This window comes from Benincasa hispida, chromosome 1, assembly GCF_027475165.1.
Source record: "Benincasa hispida cultivar pf3 chromosome 1, pf3_genome.v1.1, whole genome shotgun sequence".
NCBI lineage: Eukaryota > Viridiplantae > Streptophyta > Magnoliopsida > Cucurbitales > Cucurbitaceae > Benincasa > Benincasa hispida.
Genome location: NC_143478.1, coordinates 29,369,819 through 29,390,682, shown reverse-complemented (window position 1 = coordinate 29,390,682; position 20,864 = coordinate 29,369,819). Strand labels below are relative to the sequence as shown.

Here is a 20,864-nt window from a genome sequence, read left to right as displayed (position 1 = left end):
GAATACCCCCGCTCACATGTCTTTATATGAATGATTAGGATCAGATAATTTGTAGCACTTTACATTAATAAAAACTACAAAATGGACCGTATTAGTAGTGTCATCATGATGAGATACTCATCCTTATCCATCTACTATCAACTGTTTAAGTTATCACTTGAACACGATCCACCTGTATGTCTCCACATACATGTTTAAGTTACAGAAGATAACCTTGGATTTTAGTTTATTAGTTTTTGTAGGTCAATGCAACTAAATGTTGAATAAACTACCTCTTATTTTATTAGATAAATAAATTATTTGTACAAATACAATTACAAACTACAAGACCATGAGATCTATGGCATCAAATCGAACAAAGAGAGGTTAATTTTCATACAAAAGTGCATATCATTTAGGAGTCTCTTTTAGAATTGTGGCTAACCCTTCATCGTCATGCTCGATGAAGGTTTCTAAGTGCTAGAAGGCCCTTTAGCGTGCAAGGGTCAAAACAAAAATTAACATTACTTGTTGCCGTATTTTCCTGATTTGATTCCCACTTCTCAAAATCTTAATGTTAAAGGGATTTATACTAATTTTTTGTGTTATCTATGTAGGTCACAGGTTGAGACTACAAGTCATATGTTTTGGGAATGTAAGTTTTCTAAGAAGATTTAGAGTAGGTTCCTTCCCTCTTATGCTTCTTTGTTTGTCTTTGGAAGAGGCTAGTGGACGCCTTTGGATTACCGGAGTATCTACGGTCTTCGTGCCCACCTAATGAAAGGAATATCGTGTTGCATGTCATCTGGAGCTTATGAAACATTTGGAATGAAATTTGGTGCAATAGTGATCTCCCTGATTTGGACTCATTTACTTCAAGGGTTTAGTCCTCCCTTTTGGATTTGGATGTGGAGGACATTACATTAAGGATGGCTATGGCACTGTCAGCGTCTGTCTCCTCTGTTGGTTCCTCTTCATCTCGTTGGTCCCCGCCTATTACTGAAAATTAGAAGTTGAGTGTGAATGTGACGTGGTATCCTACGAGCAGTAAAGGGGGGTGGTTTGGGTGGATTATACGGAATCACACTGGTCGCATTATAATGGGAGGTTGTAAATTTAAAGCTCATGGTGGGAACATGAATATGCTTGAAGTTGAGGCCATGCTTAAAGGTGTCAAAGCTTTGGACTTGGAGTGGGCCGGTGGAAATCTCCCAATTGAGGTTGATTCAGATGCATTGGAGATCGTAAAGCTTCTCACGAAGGAGGAGCTCTCTTATTCTTGAGATTGGTATTATCATTCAGGATGTTTTGTATTTAAAATACTGTATTTAGATTGTGCATTTTTGTCACATTCCTCGAGAGGAGAACAAAGTCGCTCATGCTCTTGCGACTTTAATTTCCTCTCAAGGTCACTCTTTGGTCCGGAAAGATATCTTTCTAGCTTATCTCCTCCCTCTCCTTCAAAATGATAAGGTAGGTGCCTTGGGGTTGTCAGCTTTATTCTAGTTTGTCTAAAAAATAAATAAATAAATAAATGTTTAGTTGTACCATTTCTTCAAGTTTCAAAGTAGTTTATTTCTTTATTTTATTATTATTATTATTGAAAATTAAGGAGTTGAATTGAGGTGGATAGATATGAGTTATTAATTTAATGAAATGATGTCATATCAGATTTACTCAGGGGAAAATTATAATGCCAATTCACCTAACAAACAGAGGCTCGAAAAGTTAAGGTAATCATTTAAAACTATATATATATAATTTAAGACGGAAAAAAGAAAAATACAGTCGGGCAAATGGTGAATGTCAGACTATTAAGGGCATGGCTATGGCTTTGTTACCCTATATTAAATGTTACCATAAATATTGGCCATAATGCTTAATTTCTTGACGTACAAAATTAGAGGAATTATTTTATATTTATCATACAAGATTATATTTGAGAAATTTAAGCTAAAACATCATCCAATAGTTCAATTAGCAATAATTACCATAATTAACAAAACATATACTTCGAGTTCGAGTGGTTACAACTATATCAACTTCATCTAGCTCCTTGTTCTTCTTTTGTATTACTCAAGGAAAAAAAAAAAAAAAAAAAAAAAAAAAGAAGATAGATTCTCATACGTTTAGAGTTAGATAACTGATAAATTATCTCATGAGATTAATTAAAATGTGCACAAGCTTACTTGAACCCTCACAGATAAAAAAAATATTTAAATACTACTTTAGTTCTTATATATATATATATATTGTTCATTTTTGTCTCTATACTTTTAAAATGTTCATTTGGGTCTTTATATTTTTAACTTTTGTTCATTTTGATCATTGTACTTTTAAAATGTTCGTTTTGGTTCTTATACTTTCAACTTTGATTCATTTTGGTCCTTAAATTTTCTAGACCAAGATTGTCACTTTTTCAAAGTACGAGGATCAAAATGAACAAAAGTTGAAAGTTTCGAGACCAAAATGAACAATTTCAAAACATAAGGACCAAAATAAATCAAAACCTGAAGTATATGAACCAAAGTAGTATCCAAATTTTAAAGAAAAATAATGATAAAAATAAATATAAAAAAACAAAAACATCCACATAATTTTGCAATAATGTTATAGCTTCCCTCTACCATTCAATTTTTCAAGAATGTCATAACTTTTTAGTGTCATTTAATGTTATCATTATTTTGTAGTTCATTACTTCCAGTTCAAGGTTTTTGAAGTTCATATCAACATTTATGGATACTTTCAACTTTGATTCATTTTGGTCCTTAAATTTTCTAGACCAAGATTGTCACTTTTTCAAAGTACGAGGATCAAAATGAACAAAAGTTGAAAGTTTCGAGACCAAAATGAACAATTTCAAAACATAAGGACCAAAATAAATCAAAACCTGAAGTATATGAACCAAAGTAGTATCCAAATTTTAAAGAAAAATAATGATAAAAATAAATATAAAAAAACAAAAACATCCACATAATTTTGCAATAATGTTATAGCTTCCCTCTACCATTCAATTTTTCAAGAATGTCATAACTTTTTAGTGTCATTTAATGTTATCATTATTTTGTAGTTCATTACTTCCAGTTCAAGGTTTTTGAAGTTCATATCAACATTTATGGAGGGGGGAAGTGGATAATGAAGAAGAAAATGCAGAGGGATCAATTTGATCTTCATTTTCTTTTCCATAAAAGCTATTTTGTGTACATTTTTTTATAGAAAAGTTATGAAAATTTTGAAGTACGCATTTATGTGCCTAATCTTATTTCATTAAATTGTAACAACATATCAATAGAGTAAATTAAAAGTCAATAACATCAGATAAGATATAAAACTTCTCCAATTATGTTAACGTTATTCAATTGGTCGAAGCATATACATTTGACTAAAAGGTTTAAAGTTTGAATTTTTACTTTCACACGTTGTTTGATTAATAACAAATCCTCTTGATTTATAAATTTTCATCTCAAAGTAATTTTAGGTGAAAAGAGATGCATGCTATAATATTTTCCAGAAATTTCTCAACCATTGGTTTAACTTTGAAGAACAAGGTGCAGTAACATAACAGAAGGTATAATTCATCTCTAATTATGACAGATCATATACTTCAAATTTTCCAACCTTCACATGATGTTTGACTCAAAAAGAAATCGTTTGAAATATAAACTTTCATCTCAAAGTAATTTAAGGTTGAAGAGACGCTTGCTATAATATTCTTCATAGATTTCTCAATCATTGGTTGAACTTTGAAGAATAAGGTACAATTACATAACAAAAGGTACAATTCATCTCTAATAATGATGGAACATATACTCCGAATTCTCCAACCTTCACATGTTGTTCGACCCAAAAAGAAATCGTTTGAATTGTAAATTTTCATCTCAAAGTAATTTATGATGAAGAGAAACGCATGCTTGTAACATTCTCCAGAGATTTCTCAACCATTGGTTGAACTTTGAAGAAAAAAGTACAATAACACAACAGAAAGTATAATTCATAGATGGGACATCTCGAAGTAACTCAGAGAGGATTCTCCAACGGTTCATCAACAAGACACATGAATTCATTACACAAAAAGATTCTCACTGTATTGAACAATAAACATCCATGATGTGATCATTAAATAGTTTTCTCTCAGTAAAGAAGCTGATTTTAAAAATAAATAAAAATAAATAGAAGACTACAAATTGAATTGTTATCGAACAGTACCTTATCAGAGTAGAAGAAGACTCTCCTTATAAGAATCTGCATAAACCCAATGAGATCCCAATTCAATTCCAATATCTTCGATGCGATCCAGTTCAGGGTCAACCAGTGCCAGACTATAATTTTCCAGCCCTTCAATCTGCCTTGCAATGAGAAATTTATAGTCTAAGAGGCTCCCTGGTCTTGTTATTTTCCCATGCAGTGTCAGAACAATAGTGTTTAATCTCACCCAAGAGCCCATTTTCAAAGCCCATGTGTCACAGAGTTGCTTACCACCATCAGGGCTGCAATGGAAAATAGAAAGAGATTCTTTGACCACTCCCAAGCATAATGGTGATGGAGTATCTGTGTAAACCAAACAATCAGGCAACATTAGCCTATGAAACTCCTCAGTAGCCATGTCAAAAGAGAGAATGGAATTGGGAATTCCACCATTTTTGTGCTTCACAATCCAATAGAAAAATCCATTGAAGCAGATGGATTTGGGCAACAATCTGCAGTCAAGTGCAGTAGGAATTGCAGGAACAGAAGAAACTCTTCTCCAACAATCAGCTTTGAGACTGTAAATTTCCACTTGATAACAGCAGCTCCATTGCTCAATCCTCACAATTCTCAATACTATGTGATCATTCACTACTTGATGGAAGCCAAATGCAAGGTAGTTTAATGACCAACAATGGTCCCATTTGGGAATCAAACCACTGGGAAGTAACCTACTTTTTCTAACAGATGGGTTCCATACATAAATTGGATCAACATCCAACAGACTTGCAGATGAAATGCAGACTAACCCATTATATGATCCACATACAGAGAGTTTATAACCTATATTGGCCTTCATAGGAAGCTCTGATCGAAGAGTTTCATTGAATGTTTCAGCATTGACAATTGAGAAACATGCTTTCTGGTCTGTGGTGGAGCTATTGATTATGAGCAGAGAATTGGGGATTCTTTTTTCCAAATGAGAACGAACAAACAATGGTTTCTGAACTAATTTGTTCCATTCTTTGCACACACATCTGAATCGCAGAAGCGATTTCACAGGTAAATATGAAAGAATCTCAATCAAAATTTCAGTGGGACAATTCACACACACATAGTGGGCATCCCGTGCTACTCGCATAGTCGGGCAGGAAATCGAAACGACAAGAATTAAGTAGAGAATATTACCGAAAATAGCTTGATATTCAAGAGCAAAACTCAAGAAAATAAGCAAAATCTGCAGATTTCACCTGTGAATTCCAAATGCTGAAGCAGAAGCGAAATGAAGATTCTAATCAAGCAATTTTCTCGAGATGTATGCTAATATTTGCACAATCAAAATCGAAAAAGGGGAGAAACGGTTGGTTGATCAATTTGAACTGAAAGAAAAAAAGGTAAGATTCTCAGAGAACTTGGAAAAGAAATTCACCTTCGATCTTTGAACTGATTTGTTTGATTCCAAAAGTGTTTGGGCAGAGAGAAGGTGAGATTACAGTTACATGTAAGAGGCTTTTTGTTTACGATTGGCATTGTGGTATGGAAGCTGAGTCGCTGCCATATGCAGAATCTTATCTATTACCGCGCCCACTACGCTCATTGAATATCGCAACAAGCGCCATAATATCTTTGCTAAGCTTGCAAATCTCTCCCACTTCTCCCGCCTAAATATCCCCATAGCATTCCAACAATAATAATAATAATGATTTTAAAAAAAAAAAAAAAAAAAAAAAAAAAAAAAAAAGGTCTATAGACATAAAATCCTACCAATATGTCCGATACCATTTTAATAATTAAATGGTCTTGTTTTATACTAATATAAAAATGCATTGAAGTTGAAAGATTTAAGGTCTCTTTAAATTGATTGGAGAAAAAAAAAATCAGAAAAATCATTTATTTGTAGTATCATACTTAGTTAGTTCTTGTAATTTCAAATATTTTAGTTGTGAAAGATAATTTTTGTTAAATCTGGATAAATAATATTTATAAAAGACAATATAATATCTAAATATGTTTTTCAAGTATATAGCGAAAATTCTAATAGATAATACAATTAAAAAACAACGATAAATTAACAATATAAAATAAATTTAAAATTTATTAAAAGTGCTAGTACTACAATCAAAATCCTCCTTTCAAAGTACAATAAATAAAATGATATTTTCACCCCACCCAATATAAAAACTCCAAGTTGGAAAGTCCTTATGGTGGGAAGATTTCAATAGTCTTAACTTTTGGCCTGAGAAATTTCAATTTTCACCCAATTTTTCTAGTAGTCCTCTCTTAAGCTCTATTTATTTGTATAAAAAAAATTCACTCCCTTTTTCATTATGTTTTGTTTTTTTTTAATATTATGCTTTTTATATCCTTTTATGATTAATGTTGTGATTTTTTTTAACTTTATTATGTTATATTAATTTAATGTTATAATTTTTTTATTTTTATATCTACTTCAATAACAACTTAATATTTCATGTCATTTAATTTTATAATTTTTTTCTTTTTTTGATTTTTTTCTCTCTCACATCTAGATCTATACATATCTTTTATAATATATGTCTAAATATTATCTAAAATTATATTAAAAATAATTAACTATAATATAACTGGATCACCATCAAAGTTCCACTTACTAATTAAATATTTTTCAATCAATTTTAATTAATTTCTAAAAATCTTCCCCTGACATTTTTATCAATATCGATTTTTCAATGATATTTCTATAAATCGAGATTTCAATATTTTTATCGTGTCCTCAAAATCAAAAAGAAAGAGGAATAAAAGAAAAAGTAAAAGAGTAAAAGAAAGAAAGAAAGAGGGGGAGAAAAGCATACTCAACGTGGAATTATTGTTATAGAATTATATCCTTATATGATTTTGACTACAGTTTCCAATCATATTTTTACTATCAAGTTGCGACTTCAATTTACATTTTATCTTATAGATTTCAAAAGGTTATATTTGACTCGAAATGAGCACAAAATAACACAATTATTTTAAATTAATCCATATAAGTTAGCTAAACGAATATCAGTGAAAATTCAATGATAAGAGAAGTGTAAAACTTGAAAGAAACAAATATTAACTAAATATAAAAATTGTGTATTTGAGATATATATTCAAGGATTTAATTTAAAGAACAAGTTTGACACTCACTTTTTTAAGTATATTTTAATCCCGTTTTTATCAAAAATATTTAAATAAAAATATACATTTTAAAAAAATATATTTTCCTCACCTCAACCCAAATCAGCCGAACTAAATAGACAACCGAGTTTTTTTTCCAGTTTTTCATGTAAAGTTAATAGTTGTTATTATTGAAAATAAATACATATTTTTGTGATTTTGAAAATTATTATTCTAGACCAAAATTACGTGGGCCTAAATACACATCCCACACTGAGCCAAACAAACAATAGCCTACTACGAATATGAGCCCATGGTCCATTGGGCCCAAACGAACAACCCGAAATCCTGAAAGCAAATAAGCCTGAACTGACCGGCATCCGCACCGAATTTCTTCTTCTAAAAATCATCATCGCCGTAGCCCAGGTCATCCTCAACCCTCTCCGCTACGTCGTCGGCAATCTTGTCCTCCAAGTATTCGACGCCCTCTCCGATGGCCAATCCACCCAAAATTCCAGCAGCCGCACCCACCGCCAGTCCCGTTCCCATCCCGTACTTGCTCTTCTTCTTCTCCTCTGGCTGTCCGTAGTACGCCTGATCGCCATACGCCGGCTGTCCATAACTCGCCTGACCGTACGAAGGTTGTCCGTAATTCGATTGGCCGTACTGAGCCGCCGTAGGTGGCGGCGCCGGTGCATTATACCCGCCGTAAGGGTATCCAGATGGCGGAGCCGTTGAATAGTAAGGATTTGGCGGAGCAGGGTACGGAGCGACATAGGGAGGCGGCGGCGAAGCAGAGAAATCCCTAGCGGTACCTGGCGGTGGGACTCCATACGGCGGCGCGTAATAAGAATCGGATGATCGGTAACGTGGTTCTCGGACTGTTACATTAACTTCGACTTTTCCTTGTGGCCTGCCAGAGGGCCGTTTCAATTGGAGCGTTCGCTGAGAGCTTTCGCCAAGGCCAACATCGTCGACGACCTCCGAGAGGCGGAGTCGAGCGGAGCCAATCAACGGCTTGGTGTCTTCATCGGCACCGACAACGTGGACGACGTCGATGTGCAGCGTAGCATCTTCGATCGGCGAGGAGAACGGAATGACAAGTGTTTCGTCCCAGTACGGCGATGTATCTCCTTCGGCGTCGACTTTTGTCGACGATTTCATCTTCGGATCGATCCAAACGACGGCGTACGGCTTCAGACTGCCGTGTTTCCAGTTGATGTTCTTGAGATCTCTCGCGGACTGAATTTTCACTTCCAATTCGTAGCGAGAAGCCATCGCCGGTGCCGGAAAATGCAGTTCGACGGTGAATCGAATTGAGAGGTGAGAATCGGATACCTAATGATGCGTTGTTTCTGGAAAAAAGACGTTGGTTATAATATTTATAGGAGACACGTAGCTACTGGACCATGGTGGCTTGGAAACTAGCCGTGGTTTTGTAACTTAATTACATAACTGCCATTTGACACGTGTTATTTGGTTAATACGAAATGACAATATTCTCCTTGTGTGCATGTTGGCAATTGGCATGGATTCGGGGAAGGTAAAAGGTGGGGGAGCGATTAACTGGACGGGTGCAGTAAAAAAAAAAAAAAAAAAAAAGGTCCAAGGATATGGTTTAATGCACCGCACGAAGCTAAGATGTTCGCTTAATTGCTAAGCAATCCAAGCTGACGTCGTGGGGGTCCCGCGTTTGATTCTAAACTTATAGTCAATTACTCTCCATCTGTCTAATTTAAATTTATTCAAAATTATTTTATTAACCACAATTTAGATTTTTTTGTATTTTTTGTTCTTAAACTTGAGGAATTTGTATGAATGATCCAATTTTTTGGATCTAAAATGTCAGATGACCAATTTTTAAAAAATGATGTCAATTGACCATCTGTTGACATCATCATCATACTAAATTACGTAAATTGTCCTTACTCCTTCGCCTTCCTACCTTTTTACTTAAAACCCACCAAAACGAAAAATTCTTCATTCAAATTTCCCACGACTCGCTCATAAACTAAAAACTCTTTAGAATCCATCATTTCGGCTTGCAAACGATTCTACTGTCGCCGACAAATCGAATCTGATCGGTAAATCTTTCAATCTGTGCCTGACAATGTCTTACGCTGATCGGTAATGGGGTTTTGTGGGTCGTTCTGGCTTTATAAATACTGTGAACATATGGGTTTTGTTTTTTTTGGTTTTTTATGTGTTTAGTGGTTGAAGACGAGTAGGAAGAGTTTGTGAGCGAGATAAACGAGAGTGAAATCGGTAGAGCGATACTAGAGAGAGCGACACTATAAAGGGTGGGTCGTTCTGGGGTTTAGAAATACTGTGAACCTATGATTTTTTTTTTCTGGTTTTCGATGTGTTATGTGGTTGAAGACAAGTAAAAATAAAGAATGTGAGTGAGATAAGTGAGAATTACTAGAGAGAGCGACACCGAATAAAGCGACACCGGATAGAGCGATACTGGAAAGAGCGACACTGGAGATAGCAATACCGGAGAAAGCGACACCGGAGAAAGCGATACCAGAGAAAGCGATACCGGAGAGAGCGACACTGGAGAGAGCGATACCTTAAAGAGCGATACCGATGAGAGCGAATCCAGCGAGATTTAAACATAATGTTGTTTTACAATTTTTTTTTTCTGAAGAAGTTTACTGATTGAATCTTTATTTCATGCAGGAATGATTTAAGATGGCAACACGTTTTAGAATACCCGTAGCCGACCGATTTCCCGATCAAGTAACAAGCTTGGCTCATATTGCTAATGCAAACAAGATTGTGAAGGAGAAGCTTACGCCAAGGCAGTTAGACATGTTCAAGAGAACAGTTTTTGGGCGATTTGTAGACGTTGACATGGTGTTTAACAACCCAATTATCCATCACATATTGCTGAGAGAAGTGAAGAGGACGAGGTCAGACTAGATGTCATTCTCTATTTGTGGAAAGGTTGTCACTATTTCGAATGATGTTTTTTTGTCGATGACTGGTTTGTGGCAACTGGCAATACCCAACACGAGTTGATCAGAATCAACATTCCTCGTATGAACTTACAATCAAGTATTTTGGTAATCGAGTGACAAAGGACACCTTACATCTCCATCAACTTGAAGAAAAATACAAGGAGTTGGAGTTTGAAAATGATGAGGATGCTGTGAATATTACAGTAGTCTACTATACTGAGGTTGCAATGATGGGGAAAAAACAAACAAAAAAATGCAGTGGACCTCAGACATTTTAAGGATGTTCAAAACTTGGAATATTACAACAGTCTTGATTGGGATACCATTATTTAGGAGAGTACACTGGATACCCTAAAGACTGCATTGAATGATAAGAGCAGTCTGTACAAGATGAATGTCAAAGGAAATAAAAATTATGTTGTGAAGTACTCTTTACGTGGACTTCCACAAGCGTTCCAGGTAAATTTACTTAACATAATAATCGTGTTGTTTGATTTAACATTACTATTGTTCTAATATATGTTAAATTTTATTTAGGTATGGACGTACGAGATCCTAGCTGCATCAATAGCTGGGAACATTGCAGAGCGAAGGAGCAAGGTGGCTTTGTCCTGCATATTCCGATGGTCATGCTCCCACTCAGTGTCCTTCAAAGTACTCGAGAGAGAGATATTTGAGTCTAACAATGTACGTTTACTTTATGCATAATATGTTTATCTGGTTGTTAAATTGACACTAACCAGTTTACTGGGTTGTTAATGCATATAAAGATTAAAGAATGTACTGTCATGACAGATTCTAAAAGGGAGTTTCGGGATACCCCAGTAGACAGACGACCTATATTTCATCTAGGTGCGGATGATGATAGTTCTGAAAGTGGCAATAGGTCGACTAGTGATGAGGGTAGTTCTGAAAGTGAAAGTGACGGTGATAATCATCGTGTAGATGACAATTATGAAGTTGTCAGGGTGAAGGGAGAGAATGAACCTGAGCATTCTGAGCACGAGGATGCTGAATATGGAAGGGTGGAAGGAGGGACATACACACCTAGTGATGATATGTTCTATGATGTGATGGGGGACGTACGCGATGAGAACGAGTTGAACCAACTTGATGTCTATCTTGCAGGCTCCTGCAGAGAGCGATCTGTGGATGAGAAGTGTCCTGAATGTGTTGTCCGCCGCAGGGAGGGAGCCAATCCCGACGATTCTATTTATTCGTTCCTACGGACCATTGACAGCTCATTATCGAGGTTGGATGGCCATATATCGGATTTAAATAGTCGTTATTCAATATGGAGGAAAACATGACGGACTGAAAGAGCAATTGTCGATCGTCCTGTCACTGTTGCAGTCTATGTGCAAGGTTTGCATTTACTATAATTTTATGTTTTTATGTGTTTAGTTTTTACGTGTTCGTGAACTCATCATTTTACTTTACTAATTGAAGGGTTCCACGGTGAATGAGGAGATGACAAGGTCACCCATCCCATCTCGGGATCCCGATACCAATAATGTGACTGCCTCCGACACTCTCATCCCCCTCTACAGTCCGATATCACCACAACATCACCAACTAACATCGAACCTATAGAGACCGACATCCCACAAACAGAGCTCGACATGTCTGCCTTACTCACCATGCCATATATAGAGGCTGACATGTCTGGCATCCCATAGGCCGACACTTCTGGGATTGTTACGACCACATAAGGAGTTACACTAGTAAGTAATTTACTTATCAGTAATATTTGTTTATATTTTTATATTTCTTGATGAGTAATGTTTTGTTATCTGTTTATGTAGGAATCTCAAAGAATTAGTCGTAAGAGGAAACCTATTGATAAATATACACCTCTGGCTCAAGTAAAGAAGAAAAGTTTGGTTAAGCATCCTCTCCCAAGTGTAGCTACGTCACTATCCAGAGCGATCGTCACATGCAAAGTAGCACATGATGTTCCACACAATATCCTTACAGAAATGATGGGCTGGCTCTCGGACGAGAATATCGACAACGAGGTTCGAGAGAACTTCTTTAAACCACTCGTCAAGCAATTCTTCAAGGAATTGATTTCCCCGAGTTCGTGGGTCGAGTGCGATGTAAGTTTCCTAGTCTTAACTTCTTTACATGTTAGCTATCTTGTATTTTTACTGACATAGTAATTTTTTGTGTATACCATAAATATTTTATTTTATTTTATGAAAGAAAAATTTTATATCTGGCTCGACATGTGCATGCACAAGTTCACCATCTTTCCAATCGGTGTAACGATAAATTTTGATATTTCGTTTCCTAACTTCTCATTATATTTCGTTACTTAACGGGGAAAATGCACGAATAGCATTGCTGATAGATACCATTCGATCAGACACAAACACTAGATTATCGGATTTTCCGATACTGCATTTCAAGTTTGACATAAAGCATTTCTATGATCGATCGGTTTCATTGTCCACTATTGCATATGCTAGTAGGTATAATTGATTGTTCCCGTCCATAGAAACCGCAACCAACATGGTGCCATTGTATTTTCCTTTCAAATGCGACCCATCAACAATAATACAAGGTCGACAGCTTTCGAAATCTCTAATACGAGGCCCTAATGCCATAAACATATACTTGAAATGCACCTCATCTTCAAGTTCGATCTCAAATACTGTACCCGGATTCTCTATTTTTAATGCTTCTCCATAAGCATGTAATATAGTATTCTGGAGTACCTCTAGTGAGATCATACGTGGCTTCCCTTGCACGCCACGCTTTATCATAACATATGTTCATGCAATAATCTCTCCTCATATCCTCGACAATATGACAAAGTTTATAAATACGTCTTATTCCCATGAACTTATCTTTAATGAGCTGAATAACAACCATAGCAGTTGCTTGTCTATGGTCGTGATTCAGAATTCCAATGGAACATGTGTGTGAACTGCAATACTTTGTGATTTTGAATATATCAAACCTTTTTATTTTAACTGCATAAAGGCCCCACTTACATGTCTCCTGGTTGACTTTCTGATCTTGAATTCTAAATTTTTATTGATGGACATAATAGATAATCTCATTTTCACATCATTTTTGCTAAAAAATAGTTGACCAACTTCAACGTCCTTTGTCCCAGATGAAAAGGTGCTAGGCATGATCAACTCTGTCCTATGACTTGAAGACACAGATGGTGGAACCACTGAAGCTGCTGTAGAACGACACACATCTCCATGATCACGATCCATTTCGTTCAATCTTGTTGGTTGCTCATTCACATTCACTGAAGACCACGATCCATATAATTGAATCTAGGTGGTCTCTCATTAACAACAACTGAAGTACTGCCCAATTCTGAATTCAAACTTTTTTTTTTTTTTTATAAATATATATATAAAAAATGACGCATCCTTAAAGTACCCGTATCTTAGTTTTTAAAAAATTGATGAATCGCCGTATCCAATCGTATCCGTATCGTGTAGCCGTATCTGTGTTTGTGCTTCATAGGCGGTCATTGTCTAGTGATAATGTTGATGGTACAGTGTTGGTAGACAATGGAATATCATCCTCTTCCTGACGAAACTGATATGATTTCTCGTATTGTTTGTCCATAATCGTATCATAATAACTCACATTTCCAAACCTCATTCTAATATTTTCGTCCTGATTAGATTTCAATGTTATAGTTATCTGAAGTCTACGAAGCTCTTCTCACAAAAGAAGGAAGCGAACATCATCATCATTCTTTATGCATTGTGGAGGGGCTTCAAATTCAAGCTTATATTTAACTTTCAGTATAAGATCAAACTCCGAAGAACTGACATTTGTAACCCTGTAAATGCGAGATTTAAGTTCTTTATACTTCAATGTATGAGGCACAATGATTCCTGTCAACTGTCCCCCAATATACGAACTTTCATTCTCATCCCAATCACCTCCATATCGAATAAGTAGACACTTTTCTGTCATCCTAAAAGCAAGAGAACATTTGTCATAGTTGTACAAGCAATTGAAGTGTACTCTCACTCTCAATCTCGCTTTCTCTCTTAATCTCACTCTCTCTCAATCTCGTTTTCTCTCTTCCTCTTCCTCTTCCTCTTTCTTACTCCATTCCAATACAAAAATGCGTAATGCTACTTTTCCAGAAATAACATAGCAAAAATAATTAAACTGATTCAACATAACGAAACACCTTTCTGAAACCTGTTCCGTTCTGAAAAAGCCTCGTTTTGGAAATCCCCATTCGAAAAATCTCCGTTCAACAAAACACCGTCGAAAACCAAGGAAGTAATCACCTTTGAAATGGAATTTAGAGTTTAAATAAATCACCACTGTATTGTGTTAGGTATCATTAATTTGATTTGAGGCTTCCATCATGAAAATTGTCAAATCATTCGTACACTGATGAGCAATCACATCAAACCAGGGAATTTCAAGCGAGAGTGAGAACGAGAGCGTTTAATCAGACGAGAGCAAGATTTGTAAGGCTGGTGTAAGAGCAATTTACATAATTTGGTATGGTGATGATGTCAGCAGGGGTCAATTGACATTTTTTTTAAAAAAAAAAATGGGTCATTTAACATTTTGGACCCAAAAATTGGGTCATCCGTACTCGTTAAACTTTTACATATGTAAATAAATTTGATTTGTTTTATTAAAAGCTAGTTGTCCTAACATGTTTGTTTAATTCGATATTATCAATTTTGAAACAAATTCATGTTCTTGATTGTTAGAGGATTAGTTGAAAATTAATGGTATAAAATGAAATTGTTTTTATACAAATTATTTTTGTATACTAAAATATAATATGATTGAGAAGAGAGGAAAGAATTTGATATATACATAGTAATATATTGTCGTCAATATGTTGATATTTTGATATGGCATACATTAAACGTCGACATAAAAAGTGAAGCAGATTTCTATCATGCCGTTAAAAAAATCATAATATATATTAAAAAGAGTAACAAAATATTTACTATACTAATATGATATAAAACATAAATATCTTAACTTATTTAAAAAGTAAAAAAAAAAAAAAAAAAAAATCAAACCACTGTATTGTGTTAGGTATCATTAATTTGATTTGAGGCTTCCATCATGAAAATTGTCAAATCATTCGTACACTGATGAGCAATCACATCAAACCAGGGAATTTCAAGCGAGAGTGAGAACGAGAGCGTTTAATCAGACGAGAGCAAGATTTGTAAGGCTGGTGTAAGAGCAATTTACATAATTTGGTATGGTGATGATGTCAGCAGGGGTCAATTGACATTTTTTTTAAAAAAAAAAATGGGTCATTTAACATTTTGGACCCAAAAATTGGGTCATCCGTACTCGTTAAACTTTTACATATGTAAATAAATTTGATTTGTTTTATTAAAAGCTAGTTGTCCTAACATGTTTGTTTAATTCGATATTATCAATTTTGAAACAAATTCATGTTCTTGATTGTTAGAGGATTAGTTGAAAATTAATGGTATAAAATGAAATTGTTTTTATACAAATTATTTTTGTATACTAAAATATAATATGATTGAGAAGAGAGGAAAAATTTGATATATACATAGTAATATATTGTCGTCAATATGTTGATATTTTGATATGGCATACATTAAACGTCGACATAAAAAGTGAAGCAGATTTCTATCATGCCGTTAAAAAAATCATAATATATATTAAAAAGAGTAACAAATATTTACTATACTAATATGATATAAAACATAAATATCTAACTTATTTAAAAATTAAAAAAAAAAAAAAAAAAAAATCTAAACAAGTAAAAAGAAAATAAAAAGTCGTTTATTAATTGAAACAATATTTTAAAATTTTTTATTTCTACCATTTTCATAAACACTTATTGGTATCGACATTTTGTCCATATTTTTCATCCATCTTTTTATAAATTTGAGACTTTGATAGTTTAAAAGTCGATATGTTCATGTTGTCGTACATCGCGATTGTTTCATTATTTGCACAGACAATAAAAGAAATAGTCATAAATAATATATAATACTAATTATTTGTGTATATTTAATGATTCAATCAGTCTTTTTATTTATTGTTATTATTGTTATTATTTTGAAAATGACTCAATAGTTTTTCTTTTCTTTTTCCTTTTTCTTTTCTTTTCAATAAAACGCAACACCATAATTTCTTTCTTTTTAAAGAACGAATTCATCAAATAAAAAGATATGACTTTTTCTGTATACAGAAATAAATAAATAAAATGGGTCAATTTACATATGTCACGTCAATTTAATTACGAAACACTTTTTCACATAAAATAGTGCTATTTAAATTAAAGAAAAACGTTAATTAATTTAAATTAATTAACAGAAATTAATGTGAGATACTAAATGAAATATTGTGAAAATTTGAGGTTACAAAGTACCAATTTACCTATGAACCAAATTGAGAAAAAAAAAAAAAAAACTCAAATATCAAAGTTAAAATTGTAAAATCTTAAAATATAAGGACTAAATTGAAGACAAATTCAAAACTTAACAATTAAATGTGTAAGATTTTGAAATCTATATACCAAATGAATTACTAGACCTAAACTTTATGAACCAAAAATATATTTTTTATTAATATTAAACATTTTATATTTAAAAGAAAAAATTATCTAATGAGCTCATCATTATATTTATTGGTATATTATTTGTAATACAAGATATACCGATGATTGAAATTTTATTTTATCGTTAACAATAATTCAATTAATATGAGAAGTACGTATCTAAAAGAAGTCAAGGTTCAAATTTATCCCAGTTCATGGCATTGAACTAAAAAATATAGTTTGTTATTAGAATAGTATTTTTGAATCATTTCTTATAAATTATTTATTGTTTTTAGTACATATACATATATAAACCCTATACATCGAAAAGTGGTTATAAAAACAATATCCAAAAAATAGCTTCATCCTCTAGAATGGAAGAAGAAAGTTGACCAAAAAAGAAGCACTAAAAGCAACTCCATCAAGAATGTGTACTACATTAATTATTAAATACGACCCAAAATGACATCAATATTGAGTGTAATTATTTTTCGGTATTTTAAATTACTTTTACATTAGTTCATCTACTTATGTATATTAATCTCAAAGACTTTCGAATCTAAGATCACGTTTACTCAATTAAAAATGTAATAAATCGGTGATAGTATAAAAATCAGTCTCATTTGATTATCTTTAGTTTTGTTTACTTGTGTTATTCACTTGCATTAATATCTAGGGTCCACTTCCAAATTTGTAATAACAAATGCAAATTGATTGACGAACAATTGCGTCTAAAAACAATATCGTATCGTTATGGTTACCGTTACAACATGAAAATTATGAATATTGACACATTTATTGTTACCATTACCGTTTAACTATCAGAGATAGTGGTAATCGTAACAATACAGTAAAATGTGACATAATTTATAATTTCAAGTAAACATGATCAAACGTAATCCAATTAAAATTGCGATTACGATCTATTATGATTGATTTATCAATAAAATTTCATTACAATTACACTAATTCTAATCATGAATCAGACAACGTGGCCTAATTTTACCTTTTCAAAATGTTCAATTTCACCATTCGAACAATTTCATAAAACATAATGATGAATGTATGATATAGTAGACTTGCCTATATAAAGTTAGAAGGTTAAAACCTATCTCTATTTCATGAAAATGTTTCTCTTTATTATGCCTATGACGTGTTTAACCATAGTATTTGAAGTTTCAATATTTAGTTATAGTCTTTGAATCTGTTTACTGAAGAAAAAATGATACATATGCTTTATTTTTTCTAAAATTGAAAATCTCGTTTTGATTCATCTCGAATTTCATCCTTATCAAATCAAATTATCTAGATTTAATTCGATCTTTGTATAAAAGTAATGTTGATTTTTCGGAGCCACCAAATACTATTAAAAAAATTATTGGTTTAATGTCTCGAATTGGTCATGTTTCATTTGCAAAGTTCTTCATATCAAATAACATGGGTTGTCTATATTCTCACACGTACATATGTACCATCTTTCTAATAGGAAGAGGTTATGCTTTTTTGGATTCCTTTTCATATGATTGGATTTTCTATATTTAAAATCTGGAAATAAACGTTGATAAACATGGATAAACTTCTAAAATTTTATCATATTTTAGTTTATTTTTCTATATTTAAAAATAACCTAATTTTAAATGATATTTTAAATTATCTTTGTCAAAAGAATTTAAATAAAATTAAAATTTTAAAAATACTATTTTTCTTAAATCAATTAAAACGGTGTTTGAATTATACTCAGATTGGCTAGTAAGAAAAACAAGAATGTATTTTAAAAGATTAAATCAAATTTAAATGTTTTCTTTTCTTTTTTTTTTTTAAGGATGGGGACCAAATAGTAATGAAAGGGCTAAGATGGTAATTTAGATACAAAGAAAAATCAAACTGTAGAAACAAGAAAGGGAATAATGTTGAGCTGACTGGAAAATGCGAGCATGGGGCCCACACGGAGTAGACGCGAACACGAATTTGGAAAATGGGGCACTTTTTTATCTAAATTTTGAATTGACAATCATAGCCTTGACTTAATTGTAGAATTTCAAATATGTCCTTCTCAAAGCATGTGTGCTATTGCTTTTACTTTTACTCCACTAGAATATGAAGATAGAATGAGAGTCCAAGCAAATTACGTGTTGTGATGGGACAGCCAAGAATTTGGAATTGAATTAATTTAGGGTCGGTTAGGATTTTTTTTTTTTAATTTAAAAAAAAGTGTTTTTTTAAAATTAGTTTGATTTAAATATTTTAAATAAAAATAGATTAATGTTATATTTATAATACATTTTTAGATGTTTAATATAAAAAACAAGTATTTTTTTATATAAAAAAAATAGTATTTGACAACCACTCAAAATAATTTTAAAATGTGTTTTGAACTGTTTTTATTAAATGTATTTAAATAAAAATGATTTCTTTAAAAAAAAATCACTTTTTTTTAAGTCAATCGAAACGAGTTTTAAAATAGTATTTTGAATGGTCGTTAAACATTCTATTTTTTTAAAAGGTTTAATTTTTTAAATTAAACACTTGAAAATTTAAGTGGAATCGTGACGGATAGCAAGTTTTTGAGGTTGCATTTTGGAGATCAAGCACTTTCATAAATAATAATAATAATTGTTCGCACGAGATTCCAAGAGAAATTTATTTTGTGAAACTTGAACTTTGTATTTGTATTGATTTTGTGGAAAGTGAGTACAATCTCTAATACACATATTTTGATGTTTTCAAAATAAACTATAAACTCTAGTTGATGGTGATCGGCCTTTGGGCTTGTTAATCTTCTTGTTGATCTTATTGGGTGATCGGCCTTTCTTAGATGATTGGCCTTTGGCTTGTTGATCTTCTTGGATGATCGGCCTTTGGGCTTGATGATCTTCTTGGATGATCGGCCTTTGGGCTTGGCACCTTTGGGCTTCATGATCATCGACCTTTGGGCTTGATGATCTTCTGGGATGATCAGCTTTTGGGCTTGATGATCTTCTTGGATGATCAATCTTTAGGCTTGTTGATCTTATTGAAGAATTAGTGTTCACACGAGGCTTCCAGAGAAACTTGTTTGTGAAGTTGAACTTAAGTTGGTGTTGATGTTGAAGTTGATTTGATGCGACGTGGTTCGATCTCTAATACTTGATCCTCTGATTCTCTCTTAGTTGGGTAAATGTGCTTGACAAGCACCGAACGTTGAAGTAGAACGGGTCAGTAGAATGGGGGTCTTTAAGGATCTTTTGTATTCTGCCTGGGCTCTAGAAAATATTTGTATCTTCAAAGGACTTCAGTCTTTAGAAGACTTACTTATAAGCTCTCTAGAGTATAGAATTGTTGCCTCACAAGAGAACTCCTCTATTTATAGAGTTCTCTGCTGGAATCCATGGGTTTGGGCTTGGTCGGTCCATGAGCCTGACTAATTGGATTTGGATCTTATTTGATATTTTGGTCCAATTAAGACCAAATTGGACCTTTAGCCTAAATAATAATATCAAATTGGACCGAAGTAATTTTATTCAATCCAATGGTTACAAATGAAACATGTGGCATCATTGGACTTCGCCAATTTATGTCTGCAACTTCAATTTGGGACAAATGTCAACTTATAATTAGTCTCAAATTCAATTATTTGGAATTTTGTCATTAATTTAGTAAATGACGTGACAATTTGCGATCGGTCCAAAAATTTTCATTAACAATAATAAAAGACATTCTTACCACATCTAAAATTTGATTGATCTCAAGATGGCCTTATTAGTTTTTACACTGTGATTCTGTTTCGTTTTGGCAAATTTAAATATGAAAATCAAGATTTTTGCTTTTTTGGACCATCTGAATTCAATTTTGAATTTTCATGATTTTCTCGACTTTCAGTATATATATATATTGTTTATTTTATGAAGTTTTGGTTTCTGTTTTCTTATTTAGATATTATTTTCCTTTAAAAAAAAATAATCTTATTTGTTTGTTTTTTTAGATTCTAGTAATAATGGAAGATAATTAGACTTTTTTAAATAGATAAATCCAAAGAATGGAAAATAATTAGATTTTTAAATAGATAAAATCCTCCATTAGTTTATGTA

At 32.9% G+C, this 20,864-nt stretch overlaps 3 protein-coding genes across 5 annotated transcripts; 1 reads left to right on the top strand and 2 right to left on the bottom strand.

Moving 5' to 3' along the window:
* Nucleotides 1-3,992: 3,992 nt before the first annotated feature.
* LOC120081343 (F-box/kelch-repeat protein At3g23880-like) lies at nt 3,993-6,843 on the bottom strand. Of its 3 annotated transcripts, XM_090315515.1 has the most exons (3): nt 5,594-6,843; nt 4,615-5,430; nt 3,993-4,527 (listed from the first exon to the last, which is right to left on the bottom strand). In XM_090315515.1, exons 2-3 carry the CDS (start codon nt 5,303-5,305, stop codon nt 4,190-4,192), a joined length of 1,029 nt encoding a protein of 342 aa, XP_090171641.1. In that variant the 5' UTR covers nt 5,306-5,430; nt 5,594-6,843; the 3' UTR covers nt 3,993-4,189. The 3 variants fall into 3 exon arrangements, with proteins under 3 accessions (XP_090171641.1, XP_038892039.1, XP_038892048.1); XM_039036111.2 differs by having other exon boundaries at nt 3,993-5,484; XM_039036120.2 differs by having other exon boundaries at nt 3,993-5,430.
* Nucleotides 6,844-6,992: 149 nt separating this feature from the next.
* Nucleotides 6,993-8,880, bottom strand: LOC120081350 (Calcium-dependent lipid-binding (CaLB domain) family protein). The gene has a single exon (XM_039036143.2). It carries the CDS (start codon nt 8,563-8,565, stop codon nt 7,687-7,689), a length of 879 nt encoding a protein of 292 aa, XP_038892071.1. The 5' UTR covers nt 8,566-8,880; the 3' UTR covers nt 6,993-7,686.
* Nucleotides 8,881-9,978: 1,098 nt separating this feature from the next.
* On the top strand, nt 9,979-12,348 carry LOC120069330 (uncharacterized). The gene is made up of 4 exons (XM_090315518.1): nt 9,979-10,709; nt 10,788-11,615; nt 11,700-11,974; nt 12,056-12,348. The coding sequence occupies exon 2, from the start codon at nt 11,009-11,011 to the stop codon at nt 11,558-11,560; it is 552 nt and encodes a 183-aa protein (XP_090171644.1). The 5' UTR covers nt 9,979-10,709; nt 10,788-11,008; the 3' UTR covers nt 11,561-11,615; nt 11,700-11,974; nt 12,056-12,348.
* Nucleotides 12,349-20,864: the final 8,516 nt, after the last annotated feature.

Coding starts and splice junctions, on each gene's coding strand:
- LOC120069330 (XM_090315518.1), top strand. CDS start 11,009: ATGCATATAAAGATTAAAGAATGTACTGTCATGACAGATTCTAAAAGG.
- LOC120081350 (XM_039036143.2), bottom strand. CDS start 8,565: ATGGCTTCTCGCTACGAATTGGAAGTGAAAATTCAGTCCGCGAGAGAT.
- LOC120081343 (XM_039036111.2), bottom strand. CDS start 5,305: ATGCGAGTAGCACGGGATGCCCACTATGTGTGTGTGAATTGTCCCACT.